The sequence below is a fragment of the Carassius carassius genome, chromosome 33 (assembly GCF_963082965.1).
Source record: "Carassius carassius chromosome 33, fCarCar2.1, whole genome shotgun sequence".
Lineage (NCBI taxonomy): Eukaryota > Metazoa > Chordata > Actinopteri > Cypriniformes > Cyprinidae > Carassius > Carassius carassius.
The window spans coordinates 16,513,757-16,527,281 of NC_081787.1; the positions used below are offsets into that span (position 1 = coordinate 16,513,757).

A 13,525-nucleotide genomic window follows, 5' to 3' on the forward strand; every position below is an offset into this window, starting at 1 on the left:
TCAGATAACTATATGAGAATTAACTTTGAATTTTTTTTATTTTTACATTTAGCTCACAGATCTCAGTTTAAATGCTTTATTTTTTCCTATCAAAATAAATGATTCAGTTTGTTTTTATATTATATTATAAACCTAAAAAATAACTGACCTCAAGAAGGGAATTCATTCAAAGGGAATATAATATATTATTATAAAGAATTAAACTGTTTACTTTTAATAGAATGTATTGGTAACAGCACTATAAAAAAATGTTTTCTCAGGTAACCCAAAATGTGCATCATTTAGTTACATCAAGGGTCAAATCAAATAAAAATTAGCACATTAAAATTAAACGTTACACACGTTTTTGCATTGTACAGGACTGGTATAAACAATGTTTTGCTCAGGTGGCTGAAATATCTGCCTAATAGAGAAAAGTTTTGCTCAGCAAGAAGAAGAAAAAAGGGGAATATTGGTGGTGTCTGACTATAGTGTGTGCTAAAAAGCTGCTGGAAAAGCTAAATATCATGAAACTATCTAAAAAAAAACCCTGCTCTTTACAGCCAGCTTAACCTGTAGGTTGTTTGGATAGTTAATCATTCTTGCCTTAGGTGGTTTGAAAGGGTAGTCTGTAGGAAAATGAATGGTCAAGAAAAACACACCCCCTTGATATGGACTGTCATTCTGTAAGGAAATAAAGACCAAACAACAGAGCAAAGTTACTTGATAGTGAATGCAGTGGTAAAATAATGCAGATATCACATGCAAATAAATGTCACAATTCATTATTAATATGCATATGCAAATAAGAACATATATCCACTTACAGGTCCCATAATTGTTGCTTGCCAGTGAAACACTGTAAATAAAGAATACAAAATGTCTCATTAAGGTGAGCTCAGTGTCATGCTCTGAGGCAGGTAAAGAAAACAAAGAGCAAAATAACTCACAGTCATCTCCAACCGGTCCTGCTGAGCACTGTGCTGGAGGGTCCCGGCCCAGATCAGTCAGTTCCTAAAGAGAGAGAGAGTGATGATGTCTCAGTACTGCACAGACACATAAAAAAGACAATTGGGAATCCAAACACCTATGTCGTCTTTTGCACTATAACATGTTATGCTGTGAAACTATTTTAAAGAGATAGTTCTCGCAAAAATGAAAATTCATCATTTACTTCCTCTGTTGACAGTAGACAATGACTTTTTTCCCCATAGCCTACTATAGAAGTCTCCTGTCAACTGTTTGATTACCAACATTCTACAAAATATCTTCTTTTGTGTTCAACATCTTAAACTCATACATGTTTGAATAGTGATATATATAGATATTAAACAGGCCTCTATACAAGACACAGTATAAACATTCAGTCATCAAGGTGGGTATTGACATAGTTAAACAACTGTTTCATAAAGTTTCTTATTTAAAGAATGATTAATTTAAAAATGTAAGTTGTCAGTGAACCACAGCTCTGTGTATTAAATGTTGCTCCATCTGAAAGCAGGTGATAGAGATTTATTACTAATCACAGATCCGGCTTTCCTGATGAGATCCGCATTACAATCGCATAAAATATATCGTGCAGCCCTAATTTGTACCATACTTTGATTGATAGACTCTTTTAATTTGCTGGTTGAGCAAATTTGACTCCAAGTACATTATCAGTCATTGTGTCATTTAACTCGTTCTATTAAAATCCAGATTTAGACACTTAAGCAGCTGAAATCTAAGATGTCTCTGTAGGAAATAGATATGATGAGCCCTTTCATTTTAATCCAGATTTAACAATGATGTATTCCTCTCCCAGACAGATAACACAATTTATGAACTGTCACAACTAGATGGCTCTTCTGTCCCAGAGGCCCAACCTGTCTCATGTCACGTGTCATCAGGATTAGATGGGAACAGTGGACAGATTATCCTTTAATTTCACTCACTCTCACCCTCACTGATGTGAATACTGACAGCTTTCTCCACTCTAGAAAAACCACAGGCAGGAAATGACAGTACTGTCATCTTCTTAATGCAATTTTAATAAGAACATCAACAGAGGTTGATTGAGCAAAATGTTCTTTTGGTTTCCTCAGTCACCTAAAAGCCACAAACACCAGGAAAGGATCAGTTTTGATTTTGGTGTCAAAATGTCAGAAACAAATCGTTTGCGATCATCTATTTGTACCTAGTTTACAGATGTTATGAACCATCAATAATTCCTTTTATTTAATGAACATGACAGGTCATTTTAAAGTCAAACCAATTGAAGTTATTGTGCTAAATCAGCCAAACAACAACCAAATGATACAATGTGTTATCATGATTATTGGAGCCTCCAAGAGCTTGTCTGAAAGCTAGTTCATGTTGCCCATATAAATGTATGAACTGTAGTTAGTTGTAAGATTGAAAGTTTTGGAAAACAAAACTCAAGTAAATATAACTCATGGAGGGTTTCTAAAGGGTTTCTCAAAAAAATATTTAAAAGGTAACTTATTTAATATGCATAAACCAGTTTTCTAATCTCTAGCCACACCGAGGCATTAAGACAATAAAGAAATAACTGCCATTCTAGAGCTTTTGGTCTGTCTTTATGGGAAAATACAGTGACTATATAAACCACTTCTGAGAAAATAACACATTTCTGAGAATTCATGTATGCAAAGCGCAGACAACCTTCTGGTGGCGCTTGCCTGTAAGCATGAGCAGACAGGAAATAGAGGTCAGAGGTTTCTTTGATGATGAGGGTGTCTAAGGTGGAAACATCAAAACAAACACAGGTAGACCTTTTAGTTCATAATATTGTTGCACTTGTCTGAATAAAAAAAACATTTAAAACTGCAAATTTCTATTCTTAATAGCTGAATCGAATTTGTTTAACGATTAACAAATTTTGCAACATCTATACGGTTACTGAACTGAATCAAAACTGAACTGACTCGAGCTGAAGAACAACAATATTGTCTTCTGTAGAGCTAAATTAACCTTGTCTCAGAATTGATTAACTTCACGCAGTTATTGAACTGAACTGAAACAACACTGAACTGCTTGAGCTGATTAATGACTCGTTACAGCTTATTTGGATCAGAATTTGGATTTGTCTCATATTTTGATTGCTTCATTGATTTTGATAGATAAAGGTGACTTATGAGAACATAAACCTGAGGGATTATTAAAATTTAACCACAGATCAATATATATTTTTTTAATAAAAATACTGATTATTTTTCCTCCAACAACCAAATGAATGTTTCTTTTTGACACATTAGACTGCAACAATAACACCATTAAATACTTCAATTTATTTAAATATAATTGAATAAATTATGAATACCTGAAAAAAATATATTATTGATTATTGGTCTCGTTCTAGTTTAAGAAAACTAAATGTGAATGCTTCTGGCAAAGCTCAACAGAAATGTCATAATTTAATGTGTAAAATCTGTATGAAAAAGTGAGATCCGCTTTGATCTCTGAGCTACTAATGAGGAACTAACCAAACCAAACTAGGAACTCAACAGTGTCACAATCCACACGAGAAAAACAACAAGCTTGGAGAGTTAACTCGTAAATAATATTTGAGCTTATTATTATATTGCAGACAAATCAATTTAAAAAATAACACGCAAACAACCAAATTACAAGTGTCTCAGGAAGTAGGGTTCATTTAATTATCTGTCATCCTCAATCAAGGCAGCATGGATGATGTATGTGAAGGTAACCCTTCGCGAGAATCAATGTATGACACCAATATAGGACAGTGTGAACATCAGCACTAACATTAGCAGCTATTTTTACGCCTGCATACTTCAGATGAGGGTGTCCGGAATAAACCAGCCCTGCCATCACTTAAGAGATACATGGCTGGTATTTTCAACCAGACATATGTGTGCGCCCACTTGGCATTTGCTGTCCTAAAATTCTCAGCTGAAGTTTTGTTTCTGCCATACTTCACATAACCCTATTAAACAAGCCAAAGCCCTGAAAACTGCTTGATATGGGAGTAACAAGCCACAGAATGTGGGACCAACTAAGTATTTGGCTTTCAGTGCACAAATAATCTGCTGTGTCAATCTAACTCATAGAAGCTCTCAAAGTCAGCGAAAAAGGGAAAAATTATCCTGTCGCCAAGTTCAGCAACTATTGTGCAACTACTTAACACTGGTATGAGCCGGATACTTCTAACTGGAATATTGAGCACTCGTAGCTTTCCAGGAAGAACTTACAGCAATGACGCAAAGTTCTCGCATTTACCAAAATGAAAGAATGTCACTAATACAAAGGATAACAATAGTAAACCATAAGACCAAATAGGAAGCCAGTATTAACCAGTTAAGGCAAATATGGTCTCAACCAGTAAAGTCTGTGACTGAGATGATTCAGAAATATTATTCTTCTGATTCCACACCACCATTAATCACATAAGGTTCTGTTTAACTAGATGTGACTCACAGAGGAAACACATCCACATAAAATCCTCCTTATCCACCTTAGTATTTCCACCTTTTTACTAGAAGACATGTTGTAAATAGTTATTTTAGATTTAAATGATAAGACTATGTATGTAGCACCCGACATTATGGGTGTTACATGTACTGTAAGTTAGATAAATAGATTGATACAAACAATGATAGATAGATAGATAGATAGATAGATAGATAGATAGATAGATAGATAATGTCATTTTTTGGCATTTTAAGGAAACAATAATACAACAAACAACATTAAAATAAATAAATAACAACAAAAAGTATAAATATTATTATTATAAAACAAAAACAGCCAAGCTTCACAACCAAGCCTGCTATCCTCTTAGCATTTGCTAACGTCTACATCTTTTACATACCACGCAAAAACCCAAATGGTTTTGGTAGTGAATGTAAAATAATTAACATAAAATATTATATTTTACCTTGTGAATTCGTTTTAATGCCATTTTGTGTGTGTAATGGGCTCCTGAGGCCGAGGAAACAGATTGATCCGGCTAGCTGCGGTTAGCTGTGCTCGCTAGCCAGACACTGAACATCCACCAGAAATCCGACGAGACCGACGCGGAAACGAACAAAACAAGCCGTTAAAATGGACAGACAAAATCCCAGCTGTCCGACAGATAATAAACTTGACGAGAGTAAAAATTATATCAATATGAACGGGATGGCCTGCGTTTCAACACTGGACACTTGTATAGGTATTTGTGTGTGTCTCCTCCTCTTCTCTCTCTCTCTCTCTCTTTACAAAATGTCCTCTTTCTCACTCCCTCTATATGTCCTGACGTCTATGCACAGCATCAGTTTACGGGGAATGCTGGAAACAGTGACTAACAGAGAGGAAAAGACATTACGAATCAGTATTACAAAATATGAGGATCTGGGCCAGGGTTACATTCTCATATTTTGCTGTGTCTCAAAACCTAGTGAGATGCCTATATTTCCGACCTAGACAGCAAGTCAAATAAATAAATAAATAAAATAATAATAATATTTAATATATATAAAAATAATATATATATAATTTGCCCTTGTTCCACCGCGGGGGCTTTAAAAAAGTCTTCTGAGCTATAAAAAAAATAACACTTTTCTTAAAGGAATCCCTAGTTCACCCCTAAATTAAAATTAAGATTTTTTTTACTTACCCTCAGGCCATGTAAATGAGCTTGTTTCTTCATTGAAACTAATTTGGATAAATTTAGCATTACATCACTTGGTCATCAGTGGATCCTCTGCAGTGAATGGGTGCCGTCAGAATGAGAGTCCAAATCTATATAATTATATACACCAGTGGTCCAAAAAGCTGATGAAAACATCACAATAATACACAAGTTATGTCTTGTAAAGTGAAAAGAAATTAAACTATTATAAAGGTGATTTCAACTTCAAACCATTTCTACCAACTAAAACACAGTTCCTCTATTCATTGCTTTCTCCAGTAAAAAAAAAAAGTGATCTCATCTGAATCAGGAGAGAAATATACACAGATCAACCACCTTTCACAAATGAAAACAGTTCTAAACAAATATTGTTATAAGATTGTGATGTGAAAGGACAACAGAGGATGGACTTTTTCACTGCAAGTGTTATTATGGATTAGTATTTTGGCGGAAGTTACAGTTTAAAGTTAAAAGTTTGTGTCTTACAAAAATGCAGCTTTAAACATTACAAGACATTAATTGATGGACTTAATTGTGATGTTTTTATCAGCTGTTTGGACTTTCATTCTGACGGCACCCATTCACTGCAGAGAACCTCTGTGAGCAAGTGATGTAATGCACATTAAAAGAAACAAACTCATTAGGTTGTACTGAGGGTGATTACATTTTCAGCAATTTTTTGGGTGAACTGTTCCTTTAATGCCAGTAGAACTATAACATCCTCCTCTTCTGTTATCTTTGGGTTTAAATTAAAATTATAATTAATTAAGCATTAATCTTGATACATGGTTTAAGCTTTCATCATCCATTATATCAAAATAATTTTTTTTATCAGTGGAAATTGTTCAATATCACAACAGTACCATGCATCTTAGTATTTTGCTATCTTTCAGAATTATGAAATTTCTTTAAATATCTCCTTAGTGTGCTATATGCCGCAACATAAATTAAAAATGACTCGTTATGCAGGGTATGTAGGTGTTTACAAATACACACAACTAATTAAAGACTAAATAAATTATAGTGTTTATAGTTTTATTCCAGTAGCGGCATTTGTGGTGCCTTTATTTGCTTGAAATACCATAAGAATTACTACCGTACATATTACTACTCTAGCTATATTATGAATCCTTTAGGGGTAAAGATGTTGAGAGTAGCCTACTGCCTCAGTAACAAACTTGTACACCTAAAGGTTTTGCATTTATTTGGGATAAATATACTTGGTTGACTGTCACTTCACTTCACTTCATGAGTACACCCCCTCTGAAACTAACCAAATTCAGCAATTACTCTTTACTTACAAGACATGTTAGGGTTCTTTCGAGATATAGTGCTCAAGACTGCTTGATCAATTACCAAAGAAGCATGTCAAAATTATTCAGGAAAATAAATTGTTCTTATCATAGTGATAAAATAGTTTAAGGCATTTGTTCAACAGGTAAGTATAGACAGCCCACTGAATCATTATCAGACTTGTTCCTGACCACAGTCCGGAGACTTCTTAACAAAAAAGAGGACAGTGCTACAAGAGGAATCCCAAATCTTTGTTTCAAGTGTGAAAATATAGCAAAAGTAACAGAAATTCAAAAACAATGGACTTGTGACAAGGCCCCTTAAATAATCAGGTCTTCACTTTAAGCTTTAATTTAATGATGAGTGAATTTATTTATTTATTTTTGTTGCTTGAAAAAGAGCAGGAAAAATTCCAAACAAGTGTCTCAGAGCTGGCAAAAGCTACAAAAAGAGTGACTGGTTATCTCACAGAGTAAGATGCAGCCTTCAAAAGTGACATGCATGGTTGTTATCCACACTGGAACTTCCCATACTGTAGCACAATAAACTAAAATCCTTCAGTTGATTTCACCCAGTCTTAACACTCTTGAGAATCTGTGGGGGATTCTGTGGAGACTAGTTGACCAGGGCAGTTAAGGAGGTCGTCCTCCAGGAGTTAAACAGGACAGATGTGACAATTTGTACACCCAGTGCCAAGAATTGTCAGAAAACAATACTTAAAATTATGAAGGACCTACTAAATATAATATTATACATTTGTTGAAGGCTGTACTAATTTCTGCAATCCTCCATTTAAACAAAATTGGCTAATTTACTTATTTTACAGTTATGAATGATATATATTTACTAAGTTTAATTAATAAATTTCAATTTTGCCATTTTCAATGCATTGTATTAGTGATCATTAAAAAATATATGTTTTTTGTAATTAATCAGAGTGTACTTTATGCTGTGCACTGTATGACTAAATAAATAAATATCTAAATATAAACTTGAGTTATCAGACTCAGATAGTGAAAGAAAGTCCTCTGAAGGGACAGTCTGTAGGGCACCTGTAGATTTATGTGCCGATTATAAAATTGAAGGCTGGAGGAAGGAGGTGTTGGGTCAGATCACACCTATATTCATACCTGTTATAGATGTTTTGTCTAAAAACTTTGGTTTAATTCCTTTTGTACCAAGAACATGTTTTATTTCTAATTTGTAGGGTTTGTTGTGTGTTGTACATGATTGCTGTCAATGCTGTCATTTTAGTTTTAAATCAGAGAGAAATAATTTTTCACCTACATAAAAGAGATGTATTTTGCTGTTTATGTTCATATATTCAAATATTTACTGTGTGAGGTTATTTTTTGTTAATCAAGTCATTTGTTTGATTTTTCTTTTAGGCCAAGCGAAAACATTTCTTATACGTTTGCAGCAGAAAAAAAAAGATTTTGGCATTAACTGTAGTAAACATTTTTACACAGATTGTTAAAGTAAGAATACAAGATGAACACTTGTCAAGATAGAAGGAAAAATGGATGGGGCAAATACGGTCAGATTCTTGAGAAAAATCTGCTGCCCTCTGCCAGAAAGTTGTCAGTGGGAACAAGGTTTACCCATCCAACATGACAATGACCCAAAGCACACAGCAGAACTGAGCACATAGTGGTTGAAGGAGAAAAAGGTGAATATCCTTGCATGGCCTATAGTCAGAGCCCAGACTTAAAGCCCATTGGAAATCTGTGGAATGACAATCACCATCAAATTGAAATGAACTTGAGCAGTTCTGCAAAGAAGAGTGGGGAAACATTACAAAGTCTAGATGTGCAAAGTTAGTAAAGAAATATCCAAGCAGACTAAAGGCTGTAATTAAAGCAAAAAGTGAGTTAATAACAAAATACTGACACAAAAGGGTGGTCCTTTTTCCAGCTCAGTGATTCTGTTTATTTTTTTACTTTTTGTATCTGTTGGTGTTGTATCTTTCACTTGGATGTTATAAGTTGCACTCAGTTAATACAGCTGGATAAAATAAAAACTGCATCCGTCTTCATTTGTATAATGCTTTGAATGTTTTGAAAGGCTTTACCAGCTAAACCAGTTTGGATTCCCTTGTGACCCTGTCTGTAAAAAAACATTTGTTTTTGCTTTCTAATTTTGCTTCTTTTTATCTCACCCAGGGTGCAAACTACCGTCTGTATCAAACATGTGTATGTACTGTGAATCCGGGGTGTCCAAACTCTGTCCTGGAGGGCCACTGTCTTGCAGAGTTTAGCTCCAACTTGCCTCAACACACCTGCCTGGAAGTTTCTAGTATGCTTAGTGCGACCTTGGTTAGCAGGTTCAGATGTGTTTAATTGGGGATGGAGCTAAATTCTGCAGGACAGTGGCCCTTTAGGAGCAGGATTTGACACCCCAGCCATATATCAACACACACAGCCAAAATATCATTAGGTTAAACTGTGACTAAATTACATTATGTGATTCATGGGCAGTTTACTTATGTTTATTTTGGTATGTTAAATTGTCTAATTACCCATAATATCTGTTGCACAAAGCAGATTGGATGCTAGCAAGATGCTTATATATTTACATTATACGTAGTACATCTGTGTAACTTTTTCTTTCATGTATTTCAGGTTAGATTCATCACCGTTCATAGCGGCAGAAGACTGCCTATCAGACTCTATACTACAACATATTTTACTGGTTACAGACACATTTCTCCATCAGAGGGCTTCTGTTGATGATGAGACACAGGAAAACCAATGATGTTTCACAGTTGCTGGTTCCAGGTTTGAATGCACATTTTTGAATGAACTATTTCTATAGAAATGTATGTTTTATATTTGTATGAATAGAAGATATATTTTGAGCAGACTTTGTGATTTCTTTTTAACAGATTAGTTAGTTGAAGCACAAACAGAAAATGATTAATAGTATGTATAATTTTATTATTTTTTAAACGTCTATGATAAGTTCATGTATTTCATACAAAAAAAGTAACATTTCAAAAGTAAAATATTGGTAAGCTAACAGTTACAGTACAGTATTATACAGAAATACAGCATATTGCATAATGATGCTAATATTATGATAACATCATCAGAGAAAAGAAATTATTAATTTCCTGGCGATAAACATTGCTTGATGGCCACTATAGGTGGAAACGACTTCTTGAATCTGACGGAATGACCTGTTGGTTGATAAATTAACTTCATTTAACCTGGAAAACTGAGCTTCTACAACTGTGAACAAAAATTAAGATGTATTAAGTGTATGTGTGTGCGTGTGTGTGTTTTCAATTTTTAAGATCCTTTTCAGTTCTAACATTACAATATTAGGCATCATTAAAAATGTCAATGTGCTTTTATATTTTTCCCCTGAATGTTTTAATTAACATTAGTTAACATGCATATTTAAAGATTTGCGTACTTCATTGTAATGCAATGTAGCCTATTTCTGTTTTTTGAGTTGTAGCAAAATGATGGCCCGATGTGTATTTGAAAGGACGATCTAAGGAATTCTAATGGTGTTCTCAGTTTAACAGTGAGGTCGTTGTACTTGTCCCTTCTTTAAGGTCATTCAAAGACCTGCAGGGCATTGTTTGAACACTAGATGGCGCTCCTTATCTTGCAAACAATAGCATGATCCCGATAACGTTCAGCTGGTCTATTGCCTATTTTATTTATACTGTTCAGTACACTTTACAATATTCATTTAAACTTCGCGATGATTCTGTTCGCTCAAATTATCATTATAATATAATTTCTGATGTCTATTAGAGACTATGAGCACTCAGCCTGTTTCTAAACAGTTAGGAAAACAGACAGTCTCTTGTGCTTTTATGAATGACCACATCTGATTTTGTATTGCGATCGTTTAAGACATATTTTCCGTTGTGCTATACTTGTGGTATCTTTATTTAATTTATGACCCATATAAAGTGCTTGTGCAAGCCCGTAATCTCAGATCTGAGGAAATACCATTAGCTAATTTATATTTGAACTCTTGAGGTCCTAATTTAATATCAATCAATCATTTCACATACAATGGATCTGTGATTCAAAAGATTTCAGGAGACCATCTATTGAAATGAAATAGATAATGAGAGATAGGGACTTTCTCTTGAGCTTTTGCAGAACACCATCAAGATGCTCTAATCAAATTCATGAATTTTTGATACGATGAATTTCCTGGCAAGAAACATTTATTTATTTATTTATTTATTTTTTATTGTTTGATGGCCACTAGGTGGAAACAACCGCTTGAATCTGACAGAAAGGATTGATATTGTAACTTAGCCTATAACATGGAAAATGTGTGCAAAGACAAGATATAAGTGCGTGTGCGTGTGTGTGTGTGTGCGTTTCACCGTTTTTTTATTTATTTACTTTTTATCTAAAATAAATAAATAAAATACATCCAAGTTGTAACATACAGTCATTAGACCTATCAAAAAATATCACTATCTTTTTTTTTTCCTAAATATGTCCAGGAATATTTTATAATTTGTGCAAGTATATACAAGAGTTTGTAGATGTGTTAAGTTGGATCTGTGTATAATATTCAATAGCAAAACACATTCTTACATGTGCTCTTAAAATCATGCTTTACAATTTAACAGCGTTTCTCTCCGCGGAATACAAAATATTATAGGACTAAAAGAGTAAAAAAAAATCTCCATGAACATATGATAGAGAATAGCCAAACAACCGAAAGTAACTGACCAATGCGGGATTAGATCTTTTTCTGATTTAAACATCTTCTAGGGCTTCCGAGACATCGCAGAAAATGATATCACGAGAGAGTTGCGAGAAGCGCATGATATCATGAGACACTGAAGTGAGTCTTTATAGATGTCCTTGTCCTGTGTATAACATATTGTGTTAGTTTGGAAGTAACATGTTGTAGCTGCTATATGCTTTGGGTATTGACCCTTCAGCCTCCTCTAAAATATAGAATAGAAAATATTGTATAAGTTATATGGACGTAAATATAGTCTACTGACTGACCACCAGCCTCCTCTCACATAAAGAATAGAAAAGAATATTTAATTATTGGACTGAGGTCATGATCCGTTTGAACCAGTTTAGGGCAAACGGGGATCGTGTTGTTTTGGACCCGTCTTTCATAAACGAGTATTTTTCTTTGAGTGTGAAGTGTAGCATAAGCAAGATTTTCGTGTCATCAAGAGTTTTCAAACTGTATAAGCAAGAATGATTTGTGAGGATGCTTTAGCAAATAATTATAATATATATATATATATTTATATATTATATTATATCATTATATTATATATATTTACAAACATAGGCCCACATAATTATTAAACAAATCCAATAATATTAATAATGATGTGTGAAATTAAGAATTTGAAGGAAAAACCCAGATGACTGCTTTGTTGTTACGATGAGGGGGGATTGTTTGCTTTAGTCGATTTTCTCTTTCTTTTCTTTCTTTTTTAAGATGAAATTTAGTTTTATTTTATTTATTGAATCTAAAGGGGTCGTTTTCCGGCTGTGAGCTCTGGGGGGCTATCTGTAATAATTATTTAATCAGGCGTAATTTGGTGGAATTCAAAATAATGTCAAAAGAACACTAGAAATCCTTAATACAATGCGAGTTTGCACGATTTACATTTCTTTATGGGTTAGTATTGGGTATGAGCAAAAACTTTATCTACTTGATTAATTTTACCTAAATTATAGAATAATTGTTCTTAATGTAATTTAATTTAATTTTAATATATTTTATATTTGTATTGCAGGAAGACTGTTAATAATAATAATAATAATAATAATAATAATTTATACTATAATAATATTATTATCAGTTCATGCAGCTGCAAATAACCACGTGCTTTATCAAATTTGAATATTTCTTCTCACTCATCTACTGAGTATAGGATATGTTAAACCGGAAAGTCAGGAGGACAAGTTTATTAACAGATGTTTGACAGTGTTATGGAATATTACTGCGCTTTTGTCATCTGTGGAAACTCCATTGAGTACCAGGGAACGTAAAGTATAGCCTACTTACTGTAAATGCTTAGGATTCTCATTCAGTCACTGTTTATAATCTCAGATCATACCCGGCTTAACTTTGACTTCTTGAAAACGATAGGCTCTGTAGTTGATTATACTTTAATTATGCTGGGTGTATGGAATGCATCATGAATGTTCCTGGGTATTAAGGGCATGTTTCATGCTAAATCTGGAAGGCATGAGACCACTTCCAGGGCCAGAGCGCTCAGTCCCACTAACATCAGCTGAGTTTTTGCGGCGAATTTTGAAAATGACGCAAGGGATGACCGCGACCAATCAGAGCTCAGAACGAATATTGACATGTAAATGACTTTGCCTTTTAAGGGCAAGTCTCCGCCCTCGTCAAATCCACGCTTGTCCCCTCCGAGAGCGCTGGAGCCGCGGAACCCGAGAGAAGGTACGCTCCGCTGGGACAGAGGAGGCATAAAGAGACGGGGAGGGAGGGAATGAGATTTCTTGCTACCCAATCCCTCTTTTCCCCAGGGACAGCAAGCCTTCCCTGGTCCATCCCTCCCTCTTGTTTGGTAATCATTTCATTTTACTCCTTTTTGAAGCAGTCGCCAGTTTTATCCCACTTTTCATTTCACAA

At 34.4% G+C, this 13,525-nt stretch overlaps 1 protein-coding gene and 1 long non-coding RNA gene across 3 annotated transcripts in view; one reads left to right on the forward strand and one right to left on the reverse strand.

Annotated features, from left to right (window-relative positions):
- The window catches only part of LOC132113847 (ubiquitin-conjugating enzyme E2 D2-like), a 37,090-nt gene extending 31,862 nt beyond the window's left edge, over nt 1–5,228 (reverse strand). The window contains exons 1-5 of one of the 2 annotated variants that reach the window (XM_059521872.1): nt 5,119–5,228; nt 4,880–4,985; nt 930–993; nt 807–838; nt 586–663 (exon numbers count right to left, since the gene is read on the reverse strand). In XM_059521872.1, coding sequence (XP_059377855.1) covers nt 586–663; nt 807–838; nt 930–993; nt 4,880–4,903 — 198 coding nt within the window. In that variant the 5' untranslated portion in view covers nt 4,904–4,985; nt 5,119–5,228. Of the gene's footprint in view, nt 1–585; nt 664–806; nt 839–929; nt 994–4,879 lie in introns of both variants that reach the window. The other variant, XM_059521873.1, reaches the window with a different exon arrangement.
- Nucleotides 2,423–10,221, forward strand: LOC132113848 (uncharacterized). Its single transcript, XR_009425218.1, has 3 exons — nt 2,423–2,747; nt 9,606–9,684; nt 10,053–10,221. It is a non-coding gene; the product is annotated as an uncharacterized LOC132113848 (long non-coding RNA).
- Nucleotides 10,222–13,525: the final 3,304 nt, after the last annotated feature.